Source organism: Cornus florida, unplaced genomic scaffold, assembly GCF_030987335.1.
Source record: "Cornus florida cultivar Cherokee Brave unplaced genomic scaffold, ASM3098733v1 CherokeeBrave_3.0.0_Hap2_Chr09, whole genome shotgun sequence".
In the NCBI taxonomy this organism is placed as follows: Eukaryota; Viridiplantae; Streptophyta; class Magnoliopsida; order Cornales; family Cornaceae; genus Cornus; species Cornus florida.
In genome coordinates this window covers 35,496,971-35,519,661 of record NW_026775579.1, presented here as the reverse complement: position 1 = coordinate 35,519,661, position 22,691 = coordinate 35,496,971, and the positions used below count along the sequence as shown (strand labels likewise).

Here is a 22,691-nt window from a genome sequence, read left to right as displayed (position 1 = left end):
ATAGGCCAATGACAAATCCCTGAAGAAGAAGCTCAAAGCAGAAGCAAGAGAAAATGCATTCTGATGCATTTTCGAGCGCTCGAAGCACCACCTTCGAGCGCTCGTGCAGCACAGATGACAAACCCACGTATGCTATGCCATGTCATTCGAGTGCTCGAAATCAAAGCAGAATGCCCCAAGGACTCTTCGAGCGCTCGAAACCCATTCTTCGAGCGCTCGAAGGAACATGCAGACCCACTTGTGCCTTGATTCCCTCAACTTCGGATTTCCCTCTTTTATGAGTTGGTTGGAGATGTCTTTTGATGGGAGTTGAGCCTCATTTTGAGGGGGTTTGGTAGACATTATGTCTACAAAAGAAAGGGGAAACCATTATTAGATATCATATATCATTTGGCAAGATTTTTTTGGAGAGAGAAAGGAGGAGAAGATAGAGTTTTGTGTGGCTAAAAAAGGAGAGCTCGAAAATGGGGGTTGGATCCAAGCTTCTTCCTTCTTTTAGGGCATCCATGGGTAACTAACTCTTCCTCTAGGGAGGTGATGAAGCCCTCCCTTATAAGCATGTTCTAGCTTAGTTCTATTTTGGGGATTACAATGTATAATCTATGGTCTTTTCATGATCAAGAGCATTTCATTTGTTGTAATGGATGTTGATGTATATGAATGATTTTTCTAAGTTGATTATCTTGTTCTGGATAATGTCTTACATTAATCATATTACTTATGTTTTCATGGTAACAATGGAAATAAGGTTATGAAATGGTTTAATGGCATGTTGGTAGATATCTTTGATAGGCCATTGCTTAGGTAATCCCTTTGATGGTTTATGCTTAATCTCTAGCTTCATGTGCTTCAATATTTTATCAAGGGTTTGATAATCTTTCATTTAAGTAAGTGTGTTTAAGCTGCACTCTAGTTTAGGTAGTCTAAACATATTCACCTTTGATGGATTATTCTTGTTTATGATTCAATGTACTTCTTGTTAATTATATGGCAACCATGTGTTGCTATATAATTCTTGACCATTATATATTGTTTTTCCCCTAAATTAGTTCTAATCTAGCATGTGTATAGGGATGGAGGCAGATTCACTTCCCTAGTTTTCTTTACTCGTAATTTATCTCTTTTAATTCTCGCAAGCTTTTATTTTATGAACTTCACATTCTTAGTTTTAGTGACAATCCAACAAATCCTCTATAAACCCCCTTATCATTCTAAAAAGATTCTAGATACTTAGTTTGCCATAGACTAGCAGTCCCAGTGGTTCGACTTACCCGACCAATAGGCCTATTTTACAATGATTTGTGCTATTGCAAATGGGTTGATTTATAATTGATAATCGATCCGTCGATCAAGAACACTAAGGACTAAACAAATAATATAGTTAAAACAGAATTAAGAATGACAAAAATCTAATTAAGAGTGACAACTGTGGTAGGATAGGTATGAGGTCCTCAAGCCCCACAAACTTGTCATCATCTTCAGGATAAGAAACAAGGGGATCAGTCAGGTTCTTAAGGCAGAAGAAAATTATTTCGATTAGCTCAAACACACTAAAAAAAATTTGGATTCGGTTAGGCTGCCCGATACCCAACATGGCCGAGCAATCTCCTGTCCTGGCCGATGTGTAAATGTTACCGTGCAGGAAGGAATCAGCGAAGAAAGAAATGAAGTCTAGTGAAAACACAGTTTCACAGTTAAGGTCGAATAATTTCCAGTAATGTCTTCTTTTGCATGAAAAAGAAAAGGTGATTTTTTTATTTTATTTATTTATTTATTTTTGATAAGTAAAATTGTATAAAAGGCACTCAAAAGGGGAACGCATCCCAAGAGAACTACACAAGACCAAATAGGGCCTCTACACTCTCAAGGAGTCCAAAAACTCTACAATCTCCTCTATTACCTATGAAAACAAATCAATATAAAGAGGATTTCAAGATAATGATAAAGTGATACACTGAACTAAATATCAAGAGAGATGGCTGTATCACAATTTTTGAGACAGCCATACCAAGTTTCCAAACAAATTAAGGAATCATAAAGAGATATAAGTTCCTACTTTGAAGAAACGTCCAAAGGCCCCATCAAAGAGGTCAGGACTAGTGCACTGAGATGCAACAACAACAACAACCAAGCCTTTTTCCTAACTACCTGGGATTACATGAATCCTATGTTTCCATTCCGCTCTATTTATTAAGGCCATAGCCACAGTCAATCCACATGCTATCATATCCTTCCCTTCTAACTATAGCCGTGACTAATGCACTGAGAAGATTTCACTAAATTTCATGGATCTTCATATTCAAAATGATGTTTTGAGTTCAGGTGTCCAAAACTAAGCCTATTCTTACCATTTCTTCGCACTGTATTCCAAATGAGAAGTAGCTGGTGCAAAAAAGTAGGAAGATAATGAAGACCGTAAAAAAGGGCAAGATGGTGAAGTGATGTATGCAAGACAAGATGCGATTGAGCAAGACGATGTTTGCATAAGAGGACGAATGTTGAATGGATGTGCGGTAAGACTAGAAATGATAGAATCAGAAATGATCACATTTGGGAGATGGTTGGAGTGTACCAATTGGTGATAAAATCAGTTAAGATGGTTTGGACATGTGCAAAGAAGACCTTTAAGTGCACCGGTTGGGAAAAGTGACACAGTCCACATTGAGGGTAATACTAGGGGAAGAGGAAAACCATAGTTAACATGGTTAGAGTCAATAAAGAAAGATATGATAGCATGCGGATTAACTGAGGCTGTAGGGAAACTAAGGCTAAAATATGAACCAACTGTAGAGCCATACAGTATAGAAAGCAGTTCGGGTAACTAAAAGAATGTAATTTACTTCACTACTCAATCGAGGTAAAATATAATCATGCAGCTTTAAATAATGTAATTTACTTCACTACCCAATAGGGAAAAAAAATAATAATTAACTTTTATAATTCCCTATGTCAAATAAACAATTTAAATTAAAGTAACTAGCCCAAACATGACATTACATGAGTTAGAGTATTGGTACATGTCCAACATGTCTAATGTCAGATATACACAACCAAATAAGGGAATTCACAAACTCATTCTTAGTTCTAAAGAGAATGCCTAAAATACCTATTATATAAATGCCATAAAAGAAGTGAAGTAACTAAATGTAACAACCTACATTACAAGGAAGCTTCATTTCACCAAAAGGTGGAAATGGGAAAAAAAATGGAAATTTCATTCAGCATGTTCCCATGTCCTAAGATTCAGGGGAGTAGGAGAATCTGATATCTAAGCACACACCGACAGTTCATGCATACCTCAGTCAGTTTTAACAGACTTCTAACGTAGGAATGTCACATTTTTCTAGGTGAAACACAAACCTATATCATTTTATCTGGTGCCCATGAAGGCCTTATGAGATCTTCTCCAAGATTGAGGTACATCCTACATGTCCACCATATCTTGCTTAGGCCTTATGAGATGAGGTACATCCTACATGTCAACCATAAGCTCATAACTTGCTTTACTCCCAGCACCAAACAAAAATAAAGATTTAATTAGACTTGCATAAATACCAGAATAAAATATTATCATCGTACCCATACTACTAATATGAACTATCAACCCAACAAATTTTCTGGCCTCCCTTATTCCTCCTTTCCCCCATTCCCTCCCAGATCCATCTCTCTTTTCCTCTCCAAAATTGGTTTTTTAATTATCAGATGGCAAATCACAAGGCTAAACAGTGAAACCAATTCATTGAGTCTCTATAAAGCACAAAGACATAGAAACACAAACCTGGTCCTGTTGATGAACCGATCACTCAACTTTTAGTTAAACTAGCCCCCCATAGTTTGCTCTATCAACTTCATACCTCCTTAGAAAGATTGATCAGCCACGGCTCTGATGACCCTTGTAGAATTTTCTCACTCTATTTTTTATTTTTAGATACATGATTAAATTGTCAATGACTTATGTTGTTTATATTACTTCCTTTTCTTCTGGTCAAGCTTCAACTGTTGGTTGTTTTGGCATCTAATTTGATGGTTTAACTAGCAACTTATCTTTTTCATGGTGAAAGAACATCCAGGCCCTTGCATCATTCCCATATCACTCTTTGCAAATCAAGGAATTCCCCCACTGCGTTTGTTTTCTTCTGTATCTCTGATTCCCTAACCAAGAAATATGACATAGGATCATAACACCACCTTTTAGTGCCTTGAGAAATTGCCAGTATGATCATATACCACCTTCCTAGTAAGTAACAAGAAAAGTAAAATATGATGCCCATTGGTTTTATACAACTTGAAAGTGATTAAAAAAATAAAAATAAAAGTATTTTCTCTTAAAATCATTCCCTCAGAATTTTGACTGACAGAAGACCCAACTTCAAAAGAGCAGGTTGACTGGATACGAATTAATTGAAAGGCTTTTGTAGCACTTAGCTTTCCTATTGATCTATATCAGTTCTTATCAGCATCACCAAATAAAAATGCATAACCCCCGAACCATCTCCAAAGAATTGCTTGGTCTTCCCACAACAGTAAAATGCAATAATCTGTGTTCTTTCATTTAATTTTTCATATTCTGTGCTCCAAAAATATAGTAGGAAAGATAATGATGTATATGTTTTACCTGATGTTTCATCCAGTGCCTCCAGCCAATCTTCCGGAAGAGTTATATGAGATGGGGGCTCTGTGTTAACAGCCGTCTCAACAGGTCTTTCCCACTGACTTTTCCCAGAATTTTCATTATAATAATATGGAGCACCACTTGCAGGGTCCTTTGATTCGATCTAAATCAGAATTATAATAGCAATATGAAAAAATAGCAAGTAAAGACAATCCATGTAAATAACAAAAATACATAAGAGCTAATTTGGAATAAAGAAAATTACAATTTTCACTTCTGGAAGAGAAAAAAATTACAACTCAGCCAATGACATCTCTCCACCCATCCAAAAATAGAAACGAAGTTATCTTATAGCCGTCACACCATCAATTTCAAAGTGAAATTAATTAAGAAACAAGACTAGAGCAGTAAAGCAACAAACTATATTAAGATTAAGCATGTAATCACACAAACCTGTGCAAATCAAAATAGAAAAAGAAAAACCAAATCTCATAAAATATTAATTTCAAACTTTAAACATTCTGACAAAAAGTTTAAAGAACAAAAATTTTAAGTTCCTGATATGGATATAAAGAAAGATGAAGTTGACAGCATCTTTGCATTTTTCTATTAAAATAATCAAAATTCTGGGAACCCACCAGCATTTAAAAGATGCACACACTTTTAAAACATATCATATCTTGCAAAAGTTTTACCAACAGCTTCTTTTTCTTCAAATGCAAAACTTCTACACTTCCCTCTTCAAATAGCCAGTTATTCTATGACATGTTGGTCAATAGAACAGTGACACGAGGCAGCATGTGAGTGTCATACAGATATGGCATAAGGTACCTCAAGGAGGTGATGAATAGGACTTATTGAACAACAAGCATGTCCTGTGAGTTGGCCCTTATGGGTAATCAAGCTAAAAGAAGATCAATAATGTGACCGCACGCATGCAGATTGGCAGAGGGGGAATAAAAAAAAAAAAAAAAAAGCTATAACAGGGAAGGGTCAATCAGGCCACCTTAGCATCAAGTAACTGGATGAAGGAAAGGATACACTACTCATCCCGGTGTGGTCTGCTTGCCCAGGTGTGGGCAATATTGGGAAGCTCAACCTGACATGAGCTTGGTGCACAGAACATTATAAGTAGATACTTCACATCTCAGTTTCACGGCCATGAGGCAGTTTGATTGACCATGATTGGGGAGGGATACCTTGCCCATGATGTTTTCAAGAACTGCAACATACCCATATGGCATGAATAGGAAAATATCACAGCTTTTCCTCTCATCTTGGGAAATGCATCTTACAAACTCCATGGTCAAGTCCAAAAAGGGTCAAAATCAAGATGGTTGCATTAATGGAGGAGGGGTTGGACTTATTACAGACCTAGCCTCCTGTTCCATTTGTATAGTGTCTGCCATCATACCGAAGCCCGAGCTTTGGAGTAATTGTCTTATATTCAGTGTCTGGTACATAATATTCATAGTCTGTTCCCATCAATTCAAGGTGCCTATAAATATTCATAACTTAACAAACTAAAATATAATTAACCAAGTTGAAACTTGAAACCAATCCACCCCTAGTGATTGTCTCAATGTCTAACGATTAAATAGATGCAAAACAAAGTAATTCATGTTGCAACAGTGGGCGGGGAGGTTTTTTTTTTTTTTTTTTTTTTGATAAAGAACAATGACCTAAGATTTCTCTCCTTCAAAGGATCTTTTATTCCGCTCCCTCCACCGACACCACCAAAGACACACGGGCGCCATCCTACAAAACCCTGTAGCCTATGCTCCCACCCAACCCCCTCTCCATAAATCCATCAGACCTCTCGTAGATCTAGGCATGACCCAGTAAACTCCAAAGAGGCCTAACAAGAGATTCCAATAGTCAACCACTACTGAACAATGCAAAAGAAGATGGTCAACCGACTCTCCATTACACTTACACATGCAACACCAGTTCACCGTGATATGATTTCTCCTTCTCAAATTATCCAACATCAATATTTTACCCCACACGACCGTCCAAGCAAACAATGTCACTTTCAACGGCGCCTTAGTTTGCCACGGATCACTTGGCTGAACAAAAACTCTAAAAAAACCAAAGACGTCATCCATCTCCCAGTCCTGAAAGGATTGCTAAAAAAGCACGTCCCAAACCGGTCTCCCGCTATCAAGGCGATAGGAGTCAGCCACCGAGGCATACCTATTAGCCGCAATCCTAAAGAGTCCGGGGAAAGAACATGCTAAAGTGTGATCTCCAGACCACAAATCCTCCCAAAACTGAATCTCCGTACCATCATGAACTCTGAATCTGATATGTTTAGAAAACTCATTCCATCCCTTCCGAATAGCTTTCCAAACACCAACGCCTCCAGGAAGAGACACCAACCCCCCCCCCCTCCCCCCCCCAACCCAAACCAAAACAACACAAGATAACCCTCCTCCACAACCTATCCCGCTCAATACCAAACCTCCATAACCACTTACCTAAAAAGGCCCTGTTAAAAGGCAGCAAAAAACCTCATAGTCAAATATGCATTCCGGCACCTAAAACCCAAATCTTTTACCGTTGTTCTAGGCATTGCTCTCTAATATTTGAAATCCATTCCAAATTAACTCAGTGTGCATGCAAATACTCATCAAATCCGTTATAGTAGAGTCTAATTGACAAAGTTAAAGCAATCCTGTCGTGTCAACGTCTTAAATATTATATGGATTCACAACAAACCTGTTTGTGTTGCAACAGAGAAGAATCATTTTTTCTCGAGTAATGTAGGAAAACTAAGTCACTAAGTCGAACTATTTTTGCATCGAGTCAAAATGTAATGAAATGTATGGATCATCCACAAAACATTAAGTTCTATTTAATCATATTCTAAAGCAACTCCACATAGAAATCTATATGATACATCTTCCATGTATGTGACCTCAAAAAATCATTTGACAAAGTGCTATTGTAAATGGAAACTTACATGAAAATTACCATGAGATTTTAGTTCTAATTGGTGCAATCAAGAGGCAAGATGATGAAAAATTGTTCAACTTCATCAACACCTGAGTTTCTTAGAGGGAATAAATAAAAGAAAAACCTTCTACAAAGGTGTTAACCAAGCAAACCCTAACATTATCAAAAGAAAAAAATAGCCAAAGTTGGAATTTGTAAATAAGCAAAAGTTTCTTTACAATGTTGATAAACTTCTATTTACACTGAGAGAATACCAGAAGGCATAGTAAAATAAAATCCTAGCTGTTAAACTACTCCAATTTTAACCCATGTCATAATTAATATAGAAAGGAGAAAAGACACAAAATCTCCTAGATAAAAATAGTGTAGTCAATGTTACACTTGCACTACTGAACTACTGTAGAACTCAAACAATACTCCTACATTTGTCGGGAATACTAATACTTTCCCATGTTACTTTAGTTTACTTTTCTTGAGAATCACTGTCCCACATGACACCCTAAACATCAAATGGAGCATCAAATGACCACCCACGTGACCTGTTGGACAACCTGATGGAGCCTTAAATGCACTTATACTACAGTAAAGTACCTTTAGATCTCATTTTGCATGTCTCTGGTGATGATTTTCTTTTAAGATTCTCAAACATTTCATATTTCTTCATGCATTAGAACAGATGTTTGATATCTGACTTTGCCATGTTCCAAGGGGTTGGCTCAAGTGGGTGTGTCACTTGGCTCTGATGCCATCAGGTCTAAGGTTCGACTCCTCCGCAAGGTACTAGGAGCGGAAGACTGGATATGGACCTAATCTTTAGCATATAGCTGTTTAAAGGCTCAAGGCACCACAGGTCTTCTGGAGCTTAAGCGCAAGTCGCAATATAAGGCACAAGCTTGATCAAAGTAAGGTGCATGTGTAATAATAATGCCTATTAAATACAAGTATATAAAATAAAAATAAAAATAAAAAATTAAATTGTGCAACACAAACTAGTTAATATTAAAATGAATGAGTTTTCAACATATCAATCAATAGATTAGCAAAAGCAACATACATACATACATATATATATATATATATATATATATATATTCAATTTGCATACAAATTCAATCAAATCAATGTACAATAAACAAATTCAAGAAATGCAACACAACTAACAAAAATTCTAGAAAAAAAAAAAAAAAAAAAAAAGCCTTTGGCATATCAATGAAGGGATCAGGTACATTAATGTGCATAAATCCTTTCATATGCATATGCATTTACCAAATTAAATGTGATTACAAATGTGAAATAATAATAAACTATAACCATGTAAAGTTTAAATGCATATTATTATAAATATTCAGAATCAAACAATAAAAAGTGTGAGTCTGAGGGCTTTGTGTGAGCCTAACTGAACATGTCTGGCTACAGTAGGTCGAAGCGCTCTAGCTCTAGCTCTAGCTGAGCCTGGGGCCTTTTTGGAGCCTAGGAGAACCTTTAACAACTATGCTTTAGCATTATTTCATAGAAAGTAGCTGCTCTCAGAACCAAACCTGTCCTCACGCTGGTCAGTTAGATTTTGTACCATTGCACCAAGCAATGGCCCCTCCAAGTTTCAAGCAAACACAAATAAAATAAAAAAAATTTCAAATAGAATTTCATGTTCCTTTTCCCCCACTATTTCCAACTCACATTTCAAGCATCTTAAACTTGATTAGCAAAACTTTTTTTAGGTTCATATTAAGAAAAAGCAATTGTAAAGAACATTCAATAAACACAAGTCAAAATGCAAACATTCATAACACAACCACAATGCCTATTCCAACCTGTTTAGAAAATTGAAGATTCCGTACTTACCATGAAAGTCTAGTTGAACAAATAACAGTAATAGCAACTAATACATACCCATCCCTGACGCAATTTTCCTAGCTCCGTGGTTTGAGGTGATTGAGCCTCCGACTTCTGTAAAGTTGCAAGGGGACTATTAACGAAGTAATAGAAGAGGATAGATTGACAAGCAGACACGTAGATAATATGAAAGTGGCAAAGTTCGAAAGTGACAAAGAGATCCCCAAAAAACAGAAACAAAAAAATAAAAAATAAAAAAATAAAAAATAAAAAAAAATAATAATAATAATAAGGTTGACACCACAGAGAAAAATTTTGGGTTAACAACAAAGGAATTCTGAGATTTTTTAATAATGTGCTTATATAATAGTCGACTGATCACAACTTGTCTACAGTCAAGAGTATTATAATCCAAGAATAAACACTCTACGTTGAAGATTAGTTCCACAGGACCATCCAAAACGCCAAGGCAAACAGTTGGGAAAAAGGAAGAGAAGAAAGATCGATAAGAGGTCAACTTGCATTATCAAAGATAGCAGGATCCTTTTTGGCCAAGTCATCTTTTAGAATACCCCTTGCTTTTAGCTTCTGCTTAAGGTACTCAGGCAACCCCTTATCCACAGGCTTCTGATCCAACTCCCCATCAAGCTCAGGTCTTTTCAGGCCTGTTTCATGACCACCAACTCCAGGTTTCCCTGAAATATTAGAACATATGAAAAGATAACCTACTTTAGAAGATACCCAAAATTGATAAAAAGAGAATTAAACATAGTATCTGGTAGACTTACTGGGAGTGTCGGTATTAGGCCTTGAAGCACCATAATAAGCACCTCCACCGGGAACACCATATCCATTTCCAATTTCCATATTGCCTAATATCAAAGCATAGACTTAGCATTTCTTCCCATGAAGTGAGACGGCATTCTTATATAAAACCAAATTATATATATATTATGGACAAAAGGATTATTGACTTTGTTCCTTGAATTATAATTATTGTTGATTTGGAAGTATAGCTATAGAGGCAGGAACTCATGGAAGTTACAAACTATAATTTTAGCCTGGAGACCTTTATCGAGGTACTGCTCATGTGCCAAATTTCACATGACAATATACATATCAGACTATCAATAGTCATGCACTGCAGCATGCATCAGGACAATTCGACAGTCCTAAATGTTAACATAAAGTAGGTACATTTATGAGTGGACTGGTAAGGAATCTGTACATGTACTTGTGAGAAAAAATTTAGTTGGCAAATTTCAGTGTCAAAACCTGAATTGATCGAGTTGTAATTTTTGTTTTAATTTGTGTCTTATAAATGGAGTTGAACAACAAGTGCATGGATGCCGTGGATGCGATGAGAACATCATTTAGTACAGGTATGTGAGCAAGGACACTGTGCACTTTAGTTGGTTGGAGTTGGACTAATACTTTGGAAAATTGAAAAGCTTTTTAAATTTATTTTTATGGTTAAATTTAATTTTATCTTCAAAAACGTCTTTTTTTTTTTTTTTTTTTTTAAAATTATTTTTTTTAGAAGTTCAACCGGTTGGGGATTCCCCAACCGGTCCAGCAGGTCTCAGTACCGAGACCTACAGAGTTCAACCGGTTGGGGATACACCAACCTTTTGAACCTTCCTTGGTTCACATGTATATACCCACATGCCTTTTGAGAGATTTGATGCATATTGGTTTAAATAAAAACATCTTTTAAAAGTAATAATGATCATACTTAATGCTTTTTCCTTTTGAATTGCCATCATTACTAATTTTATTCATATATATGGTCTAGTGCAAAAAAAACCCTCGCTATATACAAAATTTGCAAGAATCACCCCTACTTTTTATTTTGTGCATCTAAATCCCTGTATTATCAACATTTAGAGCAAATTGCCCCCTATGATCAATTTTGACCAAAATATTCTCTTAAAACCCCAAAATACCCTTTTAAATGCCCATAATACCCCTTACAAACTTCAATATATTTTACACAGTTGTGTGAATTTTGGATACCTCTATTTCTCTCTTTCGCGATGAATAACCATTTTTTCTCTCTCCCCGACGTCTACACTCTCTCTCATCCGTATCTATTTCTCTCTCTACAAATCTCTCTCCATTCTCTTTTCTCTCTCTAATATTTTAAAAGTTCACACAGATTACACTAACACACACACACAGATACACACACACACACACAACATATATGTATATATTCCAACAATTAATAAATAAGAGAATTTGAGCAAATAAAGAGAAGCGAGAGAATCAAAACCCAAACATGATCATCAATTTGTTTCTTAATCTTATAAATAGGACTTAATGATTGATGAAAAAAACAACCCAGTTCCAATTTTAGCAAAACCATTCACAGAATAGACATGTCAAGACTCAATTGGCATTTGATCAAGAAAGCCACAGAATTCACCATATAATCCATAAAGAAGAAGGAGCACAAGAGGGAAGGGAAAAAAAAAAAAAAAAAAAAAAGAATAATTTGAACCAGAAATGAAGGAACTAAACAACCTTATCAAATGCACTAAAGGAGGTGTAGTAGTTTTAGTAGCAGCAGTTGTGGTAGAGTCCTCTTCCACAACCTTATCAAATGCACAATTTAAAGCAGACCCACATGCTAGTTTACCAACTGGAGTACAGTTTTCAAGGAGACTCCCAAAATACTAAGATGTAAATCCAAGTCGAACCCCATGATATTCAACAGATTACTAACTGCATTTACCAAATGGCTCCAAACAATATAGCATAAAGTATACAAACACTCTGCTACTACTAAGGACAAACAATAGAATGAAGCTTGTTATACACACACACATATATTTCCATAGACTTGTTAAACTTTACAAGAAACCCAGAAAATCCGCTCAAAGAACTTCACCACTTGAGTCTTAATTGGAGGAAAAGACCCAGAAAACGACTTTGATCTGCTTTGCATGCAAAGAACAATTAGGGCTTCTTAGAGACCCATCAAGTCATATAATAAAATTACTTATAGTTGTGACCCAACAAGTCAAGCCCTAATCCAAAAATTAGAAAGAGATCACCCGCCCTTGTTTTTATGTTTTCTAACCAAAAAATAAACATTTGGACGGGAAAGTAAAATAAGAGAGAGAATGATGACAGGATCGAAGGGAGACAGAGAGAGTGAAGTCAGAGTTATGAATTGGCAGCTCCCTTGGGTGATGACGTCGAAAACTGAAGATTCAATGGCTGAAAATGAATATGGCAGTGATGAGTGTGAGAAGAAGTCGGTAGAGATACAAGTATTTCAATTTGGAGTGATGTAGTAGTTGTATTCAAAGTTTGGACTACGTTGCAGTTCAGAAAGAGGCCAAAGAAAATGAGGAATAGAGGACGAAGAGAGAGAATAATCGAAGAGAGAGAGTTGAAATCAGCCAGTTTTAAGGAATGTCCTTTTCGGACAATTTGTTTTTTTGTTGTTAGGGTATTTTAGACATTTCAGAGACTAAATTGATAAATTGTCCTTATTTGCACAAATTGAAAAATGTAGGGGGTTTATTGAACTACAGGGTGCTATTTGCACATTCTGTATATTGCGGGGGTGTTTTTTGCACTTTCCCCTATATATATACAAACATATCTCAAAGTCCAACCAGTTGGACTCTCCACCAACCAATTGAACTAATCTCAGGAGCTGCACTTTTGGTTTCCCTGCACAGACTAACCGGTTGGGAATTTGCCAACCAGTTGCATTAGTCCTAACAGGTATGGAACTTTACCTTTTTGATAAAGTTTTGATTTCCTTTCCCAACTAAATTACTTGAGATGTCCAATAGAATGTTGAACACTTTTACTTGGACTCTCTTGTCTATAAAAAAAAAAAAAAAAAAAAAAACCTCTTTGCTCCAGCACGGCAGCACTGCACGTGTACAATAGATTTATTATTTTTCACAGGCGAAGTTTTTTTTTACGGGAAAATAACCATGGATTTTTCTGTTTGTTTTTCTTTATTAGAGAGCACACACTATTACATGTGAGTGATTTTAGGGTGATGTTCTTAATCTGATCGGCAATACAGACTTTATGTACAGATCATCTTTTTTCAGTCAAAACAGTAGGATTTGTTTTTCCCTTCATCTTTCTGATTGTGAGGAAGGTGATTTGATCACTACAAAGTGAACAGAGTGTTCATTCGAGTTCTTCTAGCAACCCTTCTGCAAGAACTGAGGAGTAACTGGATGAAAAGTCGCAGAAATCAGCCTGGGATGTTCAGGAACTAGTTCTTGAGTGGATGTGAGCCTGAGACAGAGTTTGTGTAACACTTCTTCGAGATAGTGGAGTGGTTTCGCCAGAGACATCTAGATTTCTGTGGTTTTTTCCTTCAAGTTTCCACGTAAAAAATTCCTACTGTTATCTCTCAGTTACTTTATATACTGCTTTTTGTGAATGGTTTTTTATTTTAGTTGGGTAAAACTAAAATAATTTAAAAATCCATCAACAGAGCAAGTTTCACCTATTCACCCCCCTCTAGGTCTTTTAATATTAGATCAAACCTTTCACACCACTTCTACACCACGCAACTCACAATACTTTCTAACCTCTACTCTATATGCAGATCAATCCTTCACTTGTTCTATTTGCCATCATCTTGGAATAGGATTAATCAGATGGTATAAAAGGTTGTACTATTACTTGTTTTGACATTATTTCTTATTGAAAAGGTTAAGACAGGACAAATGTAAACACCAAAAAAGAAAATGAAAAGGAACCCAAAGAAAATAAACAAAACTAATTTATAATTTTGACTTCAAAAGCAACACAACCATCTACATCTAGCCATTGTTTTCAAGTAGAAGTTAAAACTCCTGAAGTCATGCAGTAAGAGCCCTCTTGCTCCTCCTTGTGTGGTCGTTGGATATAGATTGGGAATTTCCCTTTTTTCTGTTTCAGTTACAAGGGCAAAGTCTCTGCTGTTGGGCTCAATGAGAATTGGACCTTGTTGTCTCTTTTGGGGCTTGTTAGGCTTCTTAGCCGTTTCATGTATTTTGCTTTCAGGTGATGCTTACTTAATCTTTTGGGCCTCCCTCAGGCCATTTTTACATTTCCCCTATTCCTTTATTATATTGCTTAAACTTCCAGGGATTTTTTTTTTTGTTAAAACGTAGTGTATATTAAGTTTGGTTTTTTTTTTTTTTTTTTTTTTTTTGATAAGTAAGAATATAGTGTATATGAGTGTATAAGGGGCATGTTAGTCATTTCATTGTAGTACTAAATTAGTGTTATATATTAGCCGACCCCAAATAATTGAGAAAAGGCTTGGTGGTGGTTGTTGTAGTGTTAGATATGTATATAACAATGAGAGAGGTCAAAGAACTCTCAAGAAATTCCAAAACAGTATTCTCTTCCTTCCTCTCTTTATCACCATTTCAACAATAATATTTATTAGTGGTGCAAGAAAATGCTTCATGCACTCCAAATATCAAAAACCAAGCCAGACCATTCCTTGACAACATGATGGGCTACTCATTAAAAAAGAAAATATCAAAACCAATAATCAGTTCTAAGAATATATATTCCATTGACATTACTGTGTCTTTATTAACATTAACTTAACTTCACTGCAAAGGGTATAAGTTATTCAAATTGTCTTAACTTCACTGCAAAATGTATGACTAAATAGGAACTTCAGTTTAAAATCGCAATTTCTAGCAACAAAAATCTTATCTTAAAAGCAGAACTTACCCCGCTTGGCAGGTCAGATGGTCTAAACTTGTAACAGGAAGTTCACTATTCCCCTTTAAGTAAGGTTCTCTAACACTGCTAATTCAATAAAAAAAAGCCAAGTCTAGATTGCACATCTTTCCATGACCATAAAGCAACCTCTCTTGAAATAAGACAAAGCATTAATCATTAAAGACGATAGACAATCTACTTCCCACATTCTATCTTTTAGAGATTGGGGAAATACTATATGAGCTCCAAAATTTCATGAGGAAAGGACGTGGTTGTTTCCTAACTGGAACTGGGCCAGTAGTGGTTACTCATTTACATGTTGCAGGTCATGCTGACCATTTACAATAGAGAATCATCCAATGAACTTTGATATTATACAAAGTCCCAGGTTTCACAATTTAAAAAGAGAATGTTCCAAAAATTCCAGAGTTGGCCAAGTATCACGGATTTAGAGTTTGTTCCATACCCACATCCGTGCTTTCCGGTGAGAGCTCCTTTAGAGGTAAGAACCTGTAGATCAGAAATAATAGAACACTACAGGATTCCCTGCTTCTTCATTAACTTTCTAAAGAGAGCGCCACTTTTATTCTTTTGTGGAAAAATTGGCTTCATCAACTATTTTGGATCCCTACTAATAGAACTTTCCTAGCAAGCATCATCACTCTCTTGGATCCCTACTAATGGAACTTTCACTATTAAATCAGCTTGGGATAGAATTAGACCAAAACAGCCCAAAGTTCCTTGGTACAAAAACTCATTTATTCTTTGGTTAGCAATTCAAAATCAAATTGTGATTCAGCAGAGGTTACTTTTCATGGGCATAGCCAACAATCTGAGTTGTGTATTTTGTAGGGAGAGGATTCTGAATTCTTTATGGTCAGAGTTCACTCATGTATTATTGGACTACTCTGGTTTCCATCTCTGACTAATTGGGGTTTCTATCTTGCGCTTTACCTGAGTATGTTGAGAATTTTTGTTGCCCAGTTTGCTGCAAAATGCTCTTATTGTAACTACTGCTACAAAGGGTATGGTTTTCTGCTGCTGCTTATCCTCTTATCTGTGCTGCTGACTCCCCATTCTGTTTAGGGATAGTTTTGTTCACACCTGCTGGGATGATTGCATGAAGAAAGGTGTTGGCTACAAGTTTCTGATAGGAATACCCTTTTTTCTAGGCTTTTGCTTGTTAAGATTCTGTATTTGTTTTGTCATCAATTTTTTTTATTTTGGTTGGGTTCTCTGATGGTTATCAAAAACTTGGTGGTACTGAGATTGTCATGAATTGACTTTGCCGAGGGTATGCCCATTGGACATTTGTAATTTGGCTTTTGTCATAGTTTTAATAAACTTCTCAAACTTACTTATCAACAAAAAACAAAAACAAAACAAAACAAAACCAACAACAAAAAGAAAAGGATAACAGTATAATAAAAAGCCTCCTTCAGGAGAAGTTCCACCAACATATTACTATAAAGAATAATAGTTAGTCATGCTAAACTCTTTATGTATAGATAAGATTCATAAGAACAATATAATGTTAAATAAAACAAGTAAATGACTAACCTTCTTCAGGAAGGGTAGACTTGCCACGCTTTAATGCCATTTCTGCACGATGCTCCGTGGTCATCTTCAGCAGATGCTCCTGTATATATCAAAAGCACGAATTCAAATATTTTATATCAGAATAAAAAAATAAAATGGCAACCAGTGAGTCCTTGTAGAAAGAAAAGAGAAATTTCGAAGAAGTCCGATGTCATCAGATAGGTTACACGCCTTTAACGCATTCGGCTCATGACGTCCTGAGAAAATGTCTGTACTATCATCAGGAGGTCCACTTGCACTTCTTGCTTGCCTAAAATCATAAAATTACACGTATAGAAATACTTTCTTGTAGATTCAACATTAGTTGAATCAAGACTAATAAATTGAAAGCAAATCAAACTTACCTTTGACTATGTATAATTTTTTGTGTGGCGATTTCCTGGGAGTTTCAGACAAAGATACATCATTTACATCAATCAAAAAGAAAGAAAGAAATGAAACATGTGATATGTAACAATGCACATTCTTTTAAAGACATACTTGTTCACGCAGCACAGCGTCCTGAGCAGCAGTTTCAATATCATGGCCACTTTCCATCAGGTAGCTAGCAGATACATCAGGACCATCTGTTGCAATTTATATTCATTTTGCCAAAGACAATCACTAGGTTGATAACAAGTTGACCAGAAATTTTAAAAATAAAAATAGTGGAGCAATTTTTCTCTATCTTATCCATGAAAATAGCTATTAAATATCACATTAGTTGATCTTCCTTGACATTTTTGGTCATTGTTCTGCTGCGGCATTCACTTACCCATCTTATTTTGTTTTCCTGGTTGTTGGTCGGAGATGTTCGCACCATTTTGTTTTGCAGTTGACAACCCATTTTGATGTGCACTAAATGGTTCAGAGCACTTCTTTTCTCCAGATTTGCTTCTATGATTTATTTCCCCATCAGGATCTGCTTCCTTCGTTTGTTTGGTAGGAACATTTGGTTCAGCTAATTGCGGAAAAGTTTGGTGTCCTCCACCTTTAAAGCTTTCTGGTTGTGGTTGAGAACCATCACAATTCACATGGGAATGCATTAAACCATGTGAAACCCCTGTTGGTACCACCAAACCAGGAGCTTCCTGTCTGATGGTTTGAGAGGATGGAATGATAGGTTGGATAAAATTGTTATTCTGAAAGTTACTATGGATCTGATCTGAAAAATTAGGAGCATATGGAGCTGGTGGAACGAAATGAGGATAAAAGCTTTGAGAGGGAGTAATGAGGGTTGCATTGGAGGGAGGAACAGGAAAAAGATTGTTTGCAAAATTGTGAGCATGGTAGTGAGGTCTAACAAAGTCCTGAAAAGGCCGAGGGTGTTGGATGGATGGACCTGAAGAGGCCGAGAGTGGTGAAGAATTTGGCAGAGAATGAACTCCAGGAGGAAGTGGCTGATCATAGTTGTTATCCATGGGCTTCAAATATTACATATAACAAAAATGTTTATAGCAACTTCGATATTAAAGACGTCAAATTCGAAGGCAAGGAAAATGGAATGTTACAAAGATGCCAAGAAAGAACACAACACCTGCATGAGCACATATCTTCAAAATATTAATTCCATATATTAAAACCATCTAGATAGGAATATTTAAGTACAGAAAGGACTTCTAACACGCACTTCTAGCTCATTAAAAGCATTCAATGTTTTTGTAGAACTTTTATCTAAAACTAAAATTACTTTTTAGGGGCAATCTATCTTACAATACAGCAATACCCAAATACCGATATGCTTAGATTAAACATTACATAGAAAATGTGTCAGCATTATTCCCATTTTTTACTCTTCAGCAAACAAAATGCTGCTCAAATTTCTACTGTAGAATACATCAATTTATTTTGGCCAATTACCCTATCAAAAGCCAAATCCTAAAGTGAAACAAGATAATTTATTTACTCCAGACTTTCTCTCATGTTCTTTCTCAGACACCCTCGATCCTCTACATCTTTGAGACAATAGGTCTCCTTTTAAAGCATAGAAGGCAATTATCTTCATTGCACATGCTTAACCCATATGAGCCAACTTTGTCCTTATCATGCCACTTTTTCTATCACTACCTTTCTCTCTCTATCTTCAAAGCTTTTGTACACATATCAGAAAAAATATATATTTGAAAGAACACAGGAAAAAAAAGCTATTCAGTTTTCAAATGCAAACCAACTTTTCACAATTGATTCAAATTGATCATATTCTCCCTCTTATTTACACATCTTTATCTAAAATCATCCTTGCATAAAGGCTCAAACCATGAAAAGTGAAAACATATTATTTGACTGCCTCGCATTTGGCCTTAATTTGGAATTTATATCCAGACTGGGTGCTCAAATGAATTCGAAGAAAATTCAGACGTAAAGTTCGTAAGTCCGGCTCAAAGGGAAAGATTGTGATTAAATCTGGAATCCTAAACCATTTAATCATCATCAAGTCCAGCTCAAAGGGAAAAATTGAGATTAAATCTGGAATCCTAAACCATTTAATCATCATCACCACCTACGGGTTTGACCAGATGAATTCTCCTTTTTCATTAGAAACCATGTTTCCTAATATATTTAAAATTTTCAAATCATTCTAATAACTTCATCTAATGTTTGTTTTGGTTGGCCTCTGTCTCTTTTCTTCTACGTAAACAATATTTCTTTTCTTATCAGTGCATTTATGGATTTACATTGTACACATTCATACCACCTATAACGTTGTTTTGTTTGGACTCTGTCTCTTATCTTCTATGCAAACAATCTTTCTTATCTTATCAGTGCATTTATGGATTTACATTGTACACATTCGTACCACCTAAGTCTGATAACTGTTATTTTATCACTCAAAGGCATCACTCCTCTTCTATGCAAACAATCTCTCTTTTCTTCTCAGTGCATTTATGGATCTACATTGTATACACTCGTACCACCTAAGTTTGATTTCTCTTATTTTATCAATTATAAGCATCACTCATACTTTTTTCCTTACACGTTGGTTATTAAGTCTAATCTCTTTTAGTCACTCATATCATCCATCTCAACATCCTCATTTCAGTTACATGAGTATGTTGTTTTCGTTTCATTTTTAAAGCCCAACACTCTGCTCCATAAAATATAGTCGGCCCGATAACCATATTATAGAATTTGTTCCTTTTAACTCATTTGATATTTGTTTATCACATGGGACCTTACGAATCTGTCTCCACTTTGTCTAACATGCTCCAATCCTATTGATTACATCCTCATCTATATCCGCTTCCTTTTGTATTATCAATCCCAAATATCAAAAATAATTATTTTGGGTAATCCTTTGGTCATGAATTTTTAGTCATATTCTCATTCTCTGATACTCAATTGAACTTACATTTCCTATATTTTGTTTTAGTCTTACTAATTTTAAAACCTTTTGCTTCTAACGTATTTCACCATGTTTATAATTTTATTGATGAGGCTTCCTAAAAGGTATCTAATAGTATTTGTCATTGTAAGCAACATACAACATGGAATTTTTTTTTTTTTTCTATAAGTAAACATACAGCATGGAATATCTCCTTGTATATCCTTTGTTATTATATCCAAAACTATCAAAAATACATATAGACTTAACATTGATTCTTGGTGTAATTCTAGTCTTATAGAAAAATTATTAGTCTATACACTTAATAGTACGAACCCCATTCTTTGTCTCACAATACTTATCATGAATAAGATGTACAAGTTCTGATAGGGAAAAATAACTGCATTGGCTATTTGAATAAAATCTGAATATTTTTTAAAGTTCGAATTTACAGAAAATTAGGATGTCTTCAATAGGACGTTGATTATAAAGATGGGCATCCCATCAAAATGGTTGTTAGAAGAGATAAAAGCTTCCTCTGATCACTAACTTGATCACCGGAGCTTCCTCGGCCGGCACCACACCGGTTCCATTCGAAGTGACGTCATCCTTGTCGTTTTGCAGGAAAACGGTGTCATTCCAAATTACGCGAATTTTCTCTCCAACAAGTTCTATAAGGATCTATTTTCTTTGTAAATCCCACAAAATAATACTCCTTGGTACTCTATCATATGTCTCCATCAAGTCTATGAAATGATGTGTAAATTTCTTATCAAAAGATGAAATGATGTGTAAATTTGTTTACTTCTACAATCTTCTATCTAATGTCTTATTAAGTAAATAGCCTCCACAGTGGATCTACCTATCATAAATCCAAATTGATTTCCGAATACTGAGGTTTTCTTTCTTAATCTTTCAATTACCCTTCCCCATAATTTCATTGTATGGCTCATTAATTTAATTTCACGATAATTGCAACAATTTTGATTATCTCCTTTATTTTTCTAAATTGGTTCTATAGTGTTTTTTTCCTTCTATTTTGAACTCATTCTTTCTTTTACAATTTTGTTGAATAACTTTGTTAGCTACTCAATTCCTACATTTCCAAAAATTCTCCATGCCTCTATAAATGTGTTATCAGTTCCAAACTTTTTTAATGAAGAGGTTTTTGTTGCTCAAAAAGCTAGAATTCATTGGTTGCAAGATAATGACAGAAGCACCACCTTTTTCTACAATAAAGTGGCTCAACATAGAAATCCATAATGTGCTATCTCTACTATTTCCTGTAAGGTTCATATCGTATCACATAACAAAATATAGAAAGCAACAAGCTGAAAATCTTCCTCCATGTCTCCAAGTGACTAGGGTGAGCTTCCCGGCTTGTGTTGGGATATAAATGAGGCTATTCAAAGCGTCATTACTTGTAATTTCTTCTCTAGTAAAATTTTCATTTAGTATATGTTAAAAGCAAGTTTTCCATCTTTCTAGAATATCATTTTCTCTAACTAGTAACCTATGGCTATCTTTTCCCAACTTAGAGAGAGTTTTTTCACTCTCTTTTGTGCCTAATTTTTATATAAATCATTTCCTGTCTTCTGCTCAACAATTTTGTTTTCTCTAAACCCTCTTGCTTCTTATTTGTTTTTCATTTTCTTTTGTTTTCTATTATATATTATATTATATCACTCAAAAAACCACATTCCTAATACAATCTGCCAATTTTGACCATAAACCATTTATATTGTCATTTCAAATAATGGAATCCAAAACCATTTAATGCTAAATGATAATAAAGCAGATAAATTATGGCCAAATAATTGAAAATGTTAGATTTTAGCGCAAACCATAGTCATTCGTGACCAGAACCTTAGACCAGTTCCCACTTGGGCAGATGAAAAATCAAAAGCATATTCCCAATTAATACCACAACCACGGCTAACTCTCTGCAAAGTCCTTAATAAATTTCCACTCCAATTGATTTTCCAACTTCCAAGGAATTATTATCTGATAATCGTACTAAGCTACTACTCTAAACAATTAAAATCCTATGTTTTCAGAGCAATCAACTTGGGTGTCTTATGAAATCCTATGTTTTCAGAGCAATCAACTTGGGTGTTCCATAAGACACTGTAATTTGTTGAAACTAATTCACATGCCCATACATAATTGCTTAATTTAAATCTAAAATAGCAGAAAACTTGAATTTTTCAATTACTTGAAGGAAGATTCTAAAAAAGAAGTGAAGACAGATTACGAAGAAGAAAATCAAATTGACGAACCTGAACGCACAGTTATTATCGAGTATGAAATTCTTTACGGTAATTTTCCGGGAAAAAGGGCAAGAAAATTGTCGCCTTCAGCGAATTCTTGTAGATTTGTCGGTCTCAAAAAACACGCAGTGTGTAGTCGATTCAGAGAAGAGTTTGAAAGTTAATTTTGACGCTACTATTAAAATTACATATAAAGTTAATATATAGATGACCTTATTAATTGGGCTCTTTTGAAAAAAATGCCAAATATATATTTTACTCAAATACGCATTTACAAACATGAAATAATAATAATAATAATAATAATTTACCTTATATGAATTACAGTGACCTAAAAAGACTTTAAAGCCTTCGTTCTGTCGGACAGAAAGTTCTGAAATGAAATGATTTTTTTTTTCTTTTTTTTTTT

At 35.3% G+C, this 22,691-nt stretch overlaps 1 protein-coding gene across 2 annotated transcripts in view; it reads right to left on the bottom strand.

Moving 5' to 3' along the window:
• LOC132273667 (uncharacterized) overlaps positions 1-22,452 on the bottom strand; it is a 33,674-nt gene extending 11,222 nt beyond the window's left edge. For both annotated transcript variants that reach the window (XM_059774666.1, XM_059774667.1), the window contains exons 1-10: positions 22,292-22,452; positions 17,466-18,227; positions 17,192-17,277; positions 17,056-17,090; positions 16,883-16,961; positions 16,673-16,751; positions 10,192-10,275; positions 9,926-10,098; positions 9,461-9,517; positions 4,616-4,775 (exon numbers count right to left, since the gene is read on the bottom strand). In XM_059774666.1, coding sequence (XP_059630649.1) covers positions 4,616-4,775; positions 9,461-9,517; positions 9,926-10,098; positions 10,192-10,275; positions 16,673-16,751; positions 16,883-16,961; positions 17,056-17,090; positions 17,192-17,277; positions 17,466-18,111 — 1,399 coding nt within the window. In that variant the 5' untranslated portion in view covers positions 18,112-18,227; positions 22,292-22,452. The remainder of the gene's footprint in view (positions 1-4,615; positions 4,776-9,460; positions 9,518-9,925; positions 10,099-10,191; positions 10,276-16,672; positions 16,752-16,882; positions 16,962-17,055; positions 17,091-17,191; positions 17,278-17,465; positions 18,228-22,291) is intronic.
• Between the last annotated feature and the right edge of the window lie 239 nt (positions 22,453-22,691).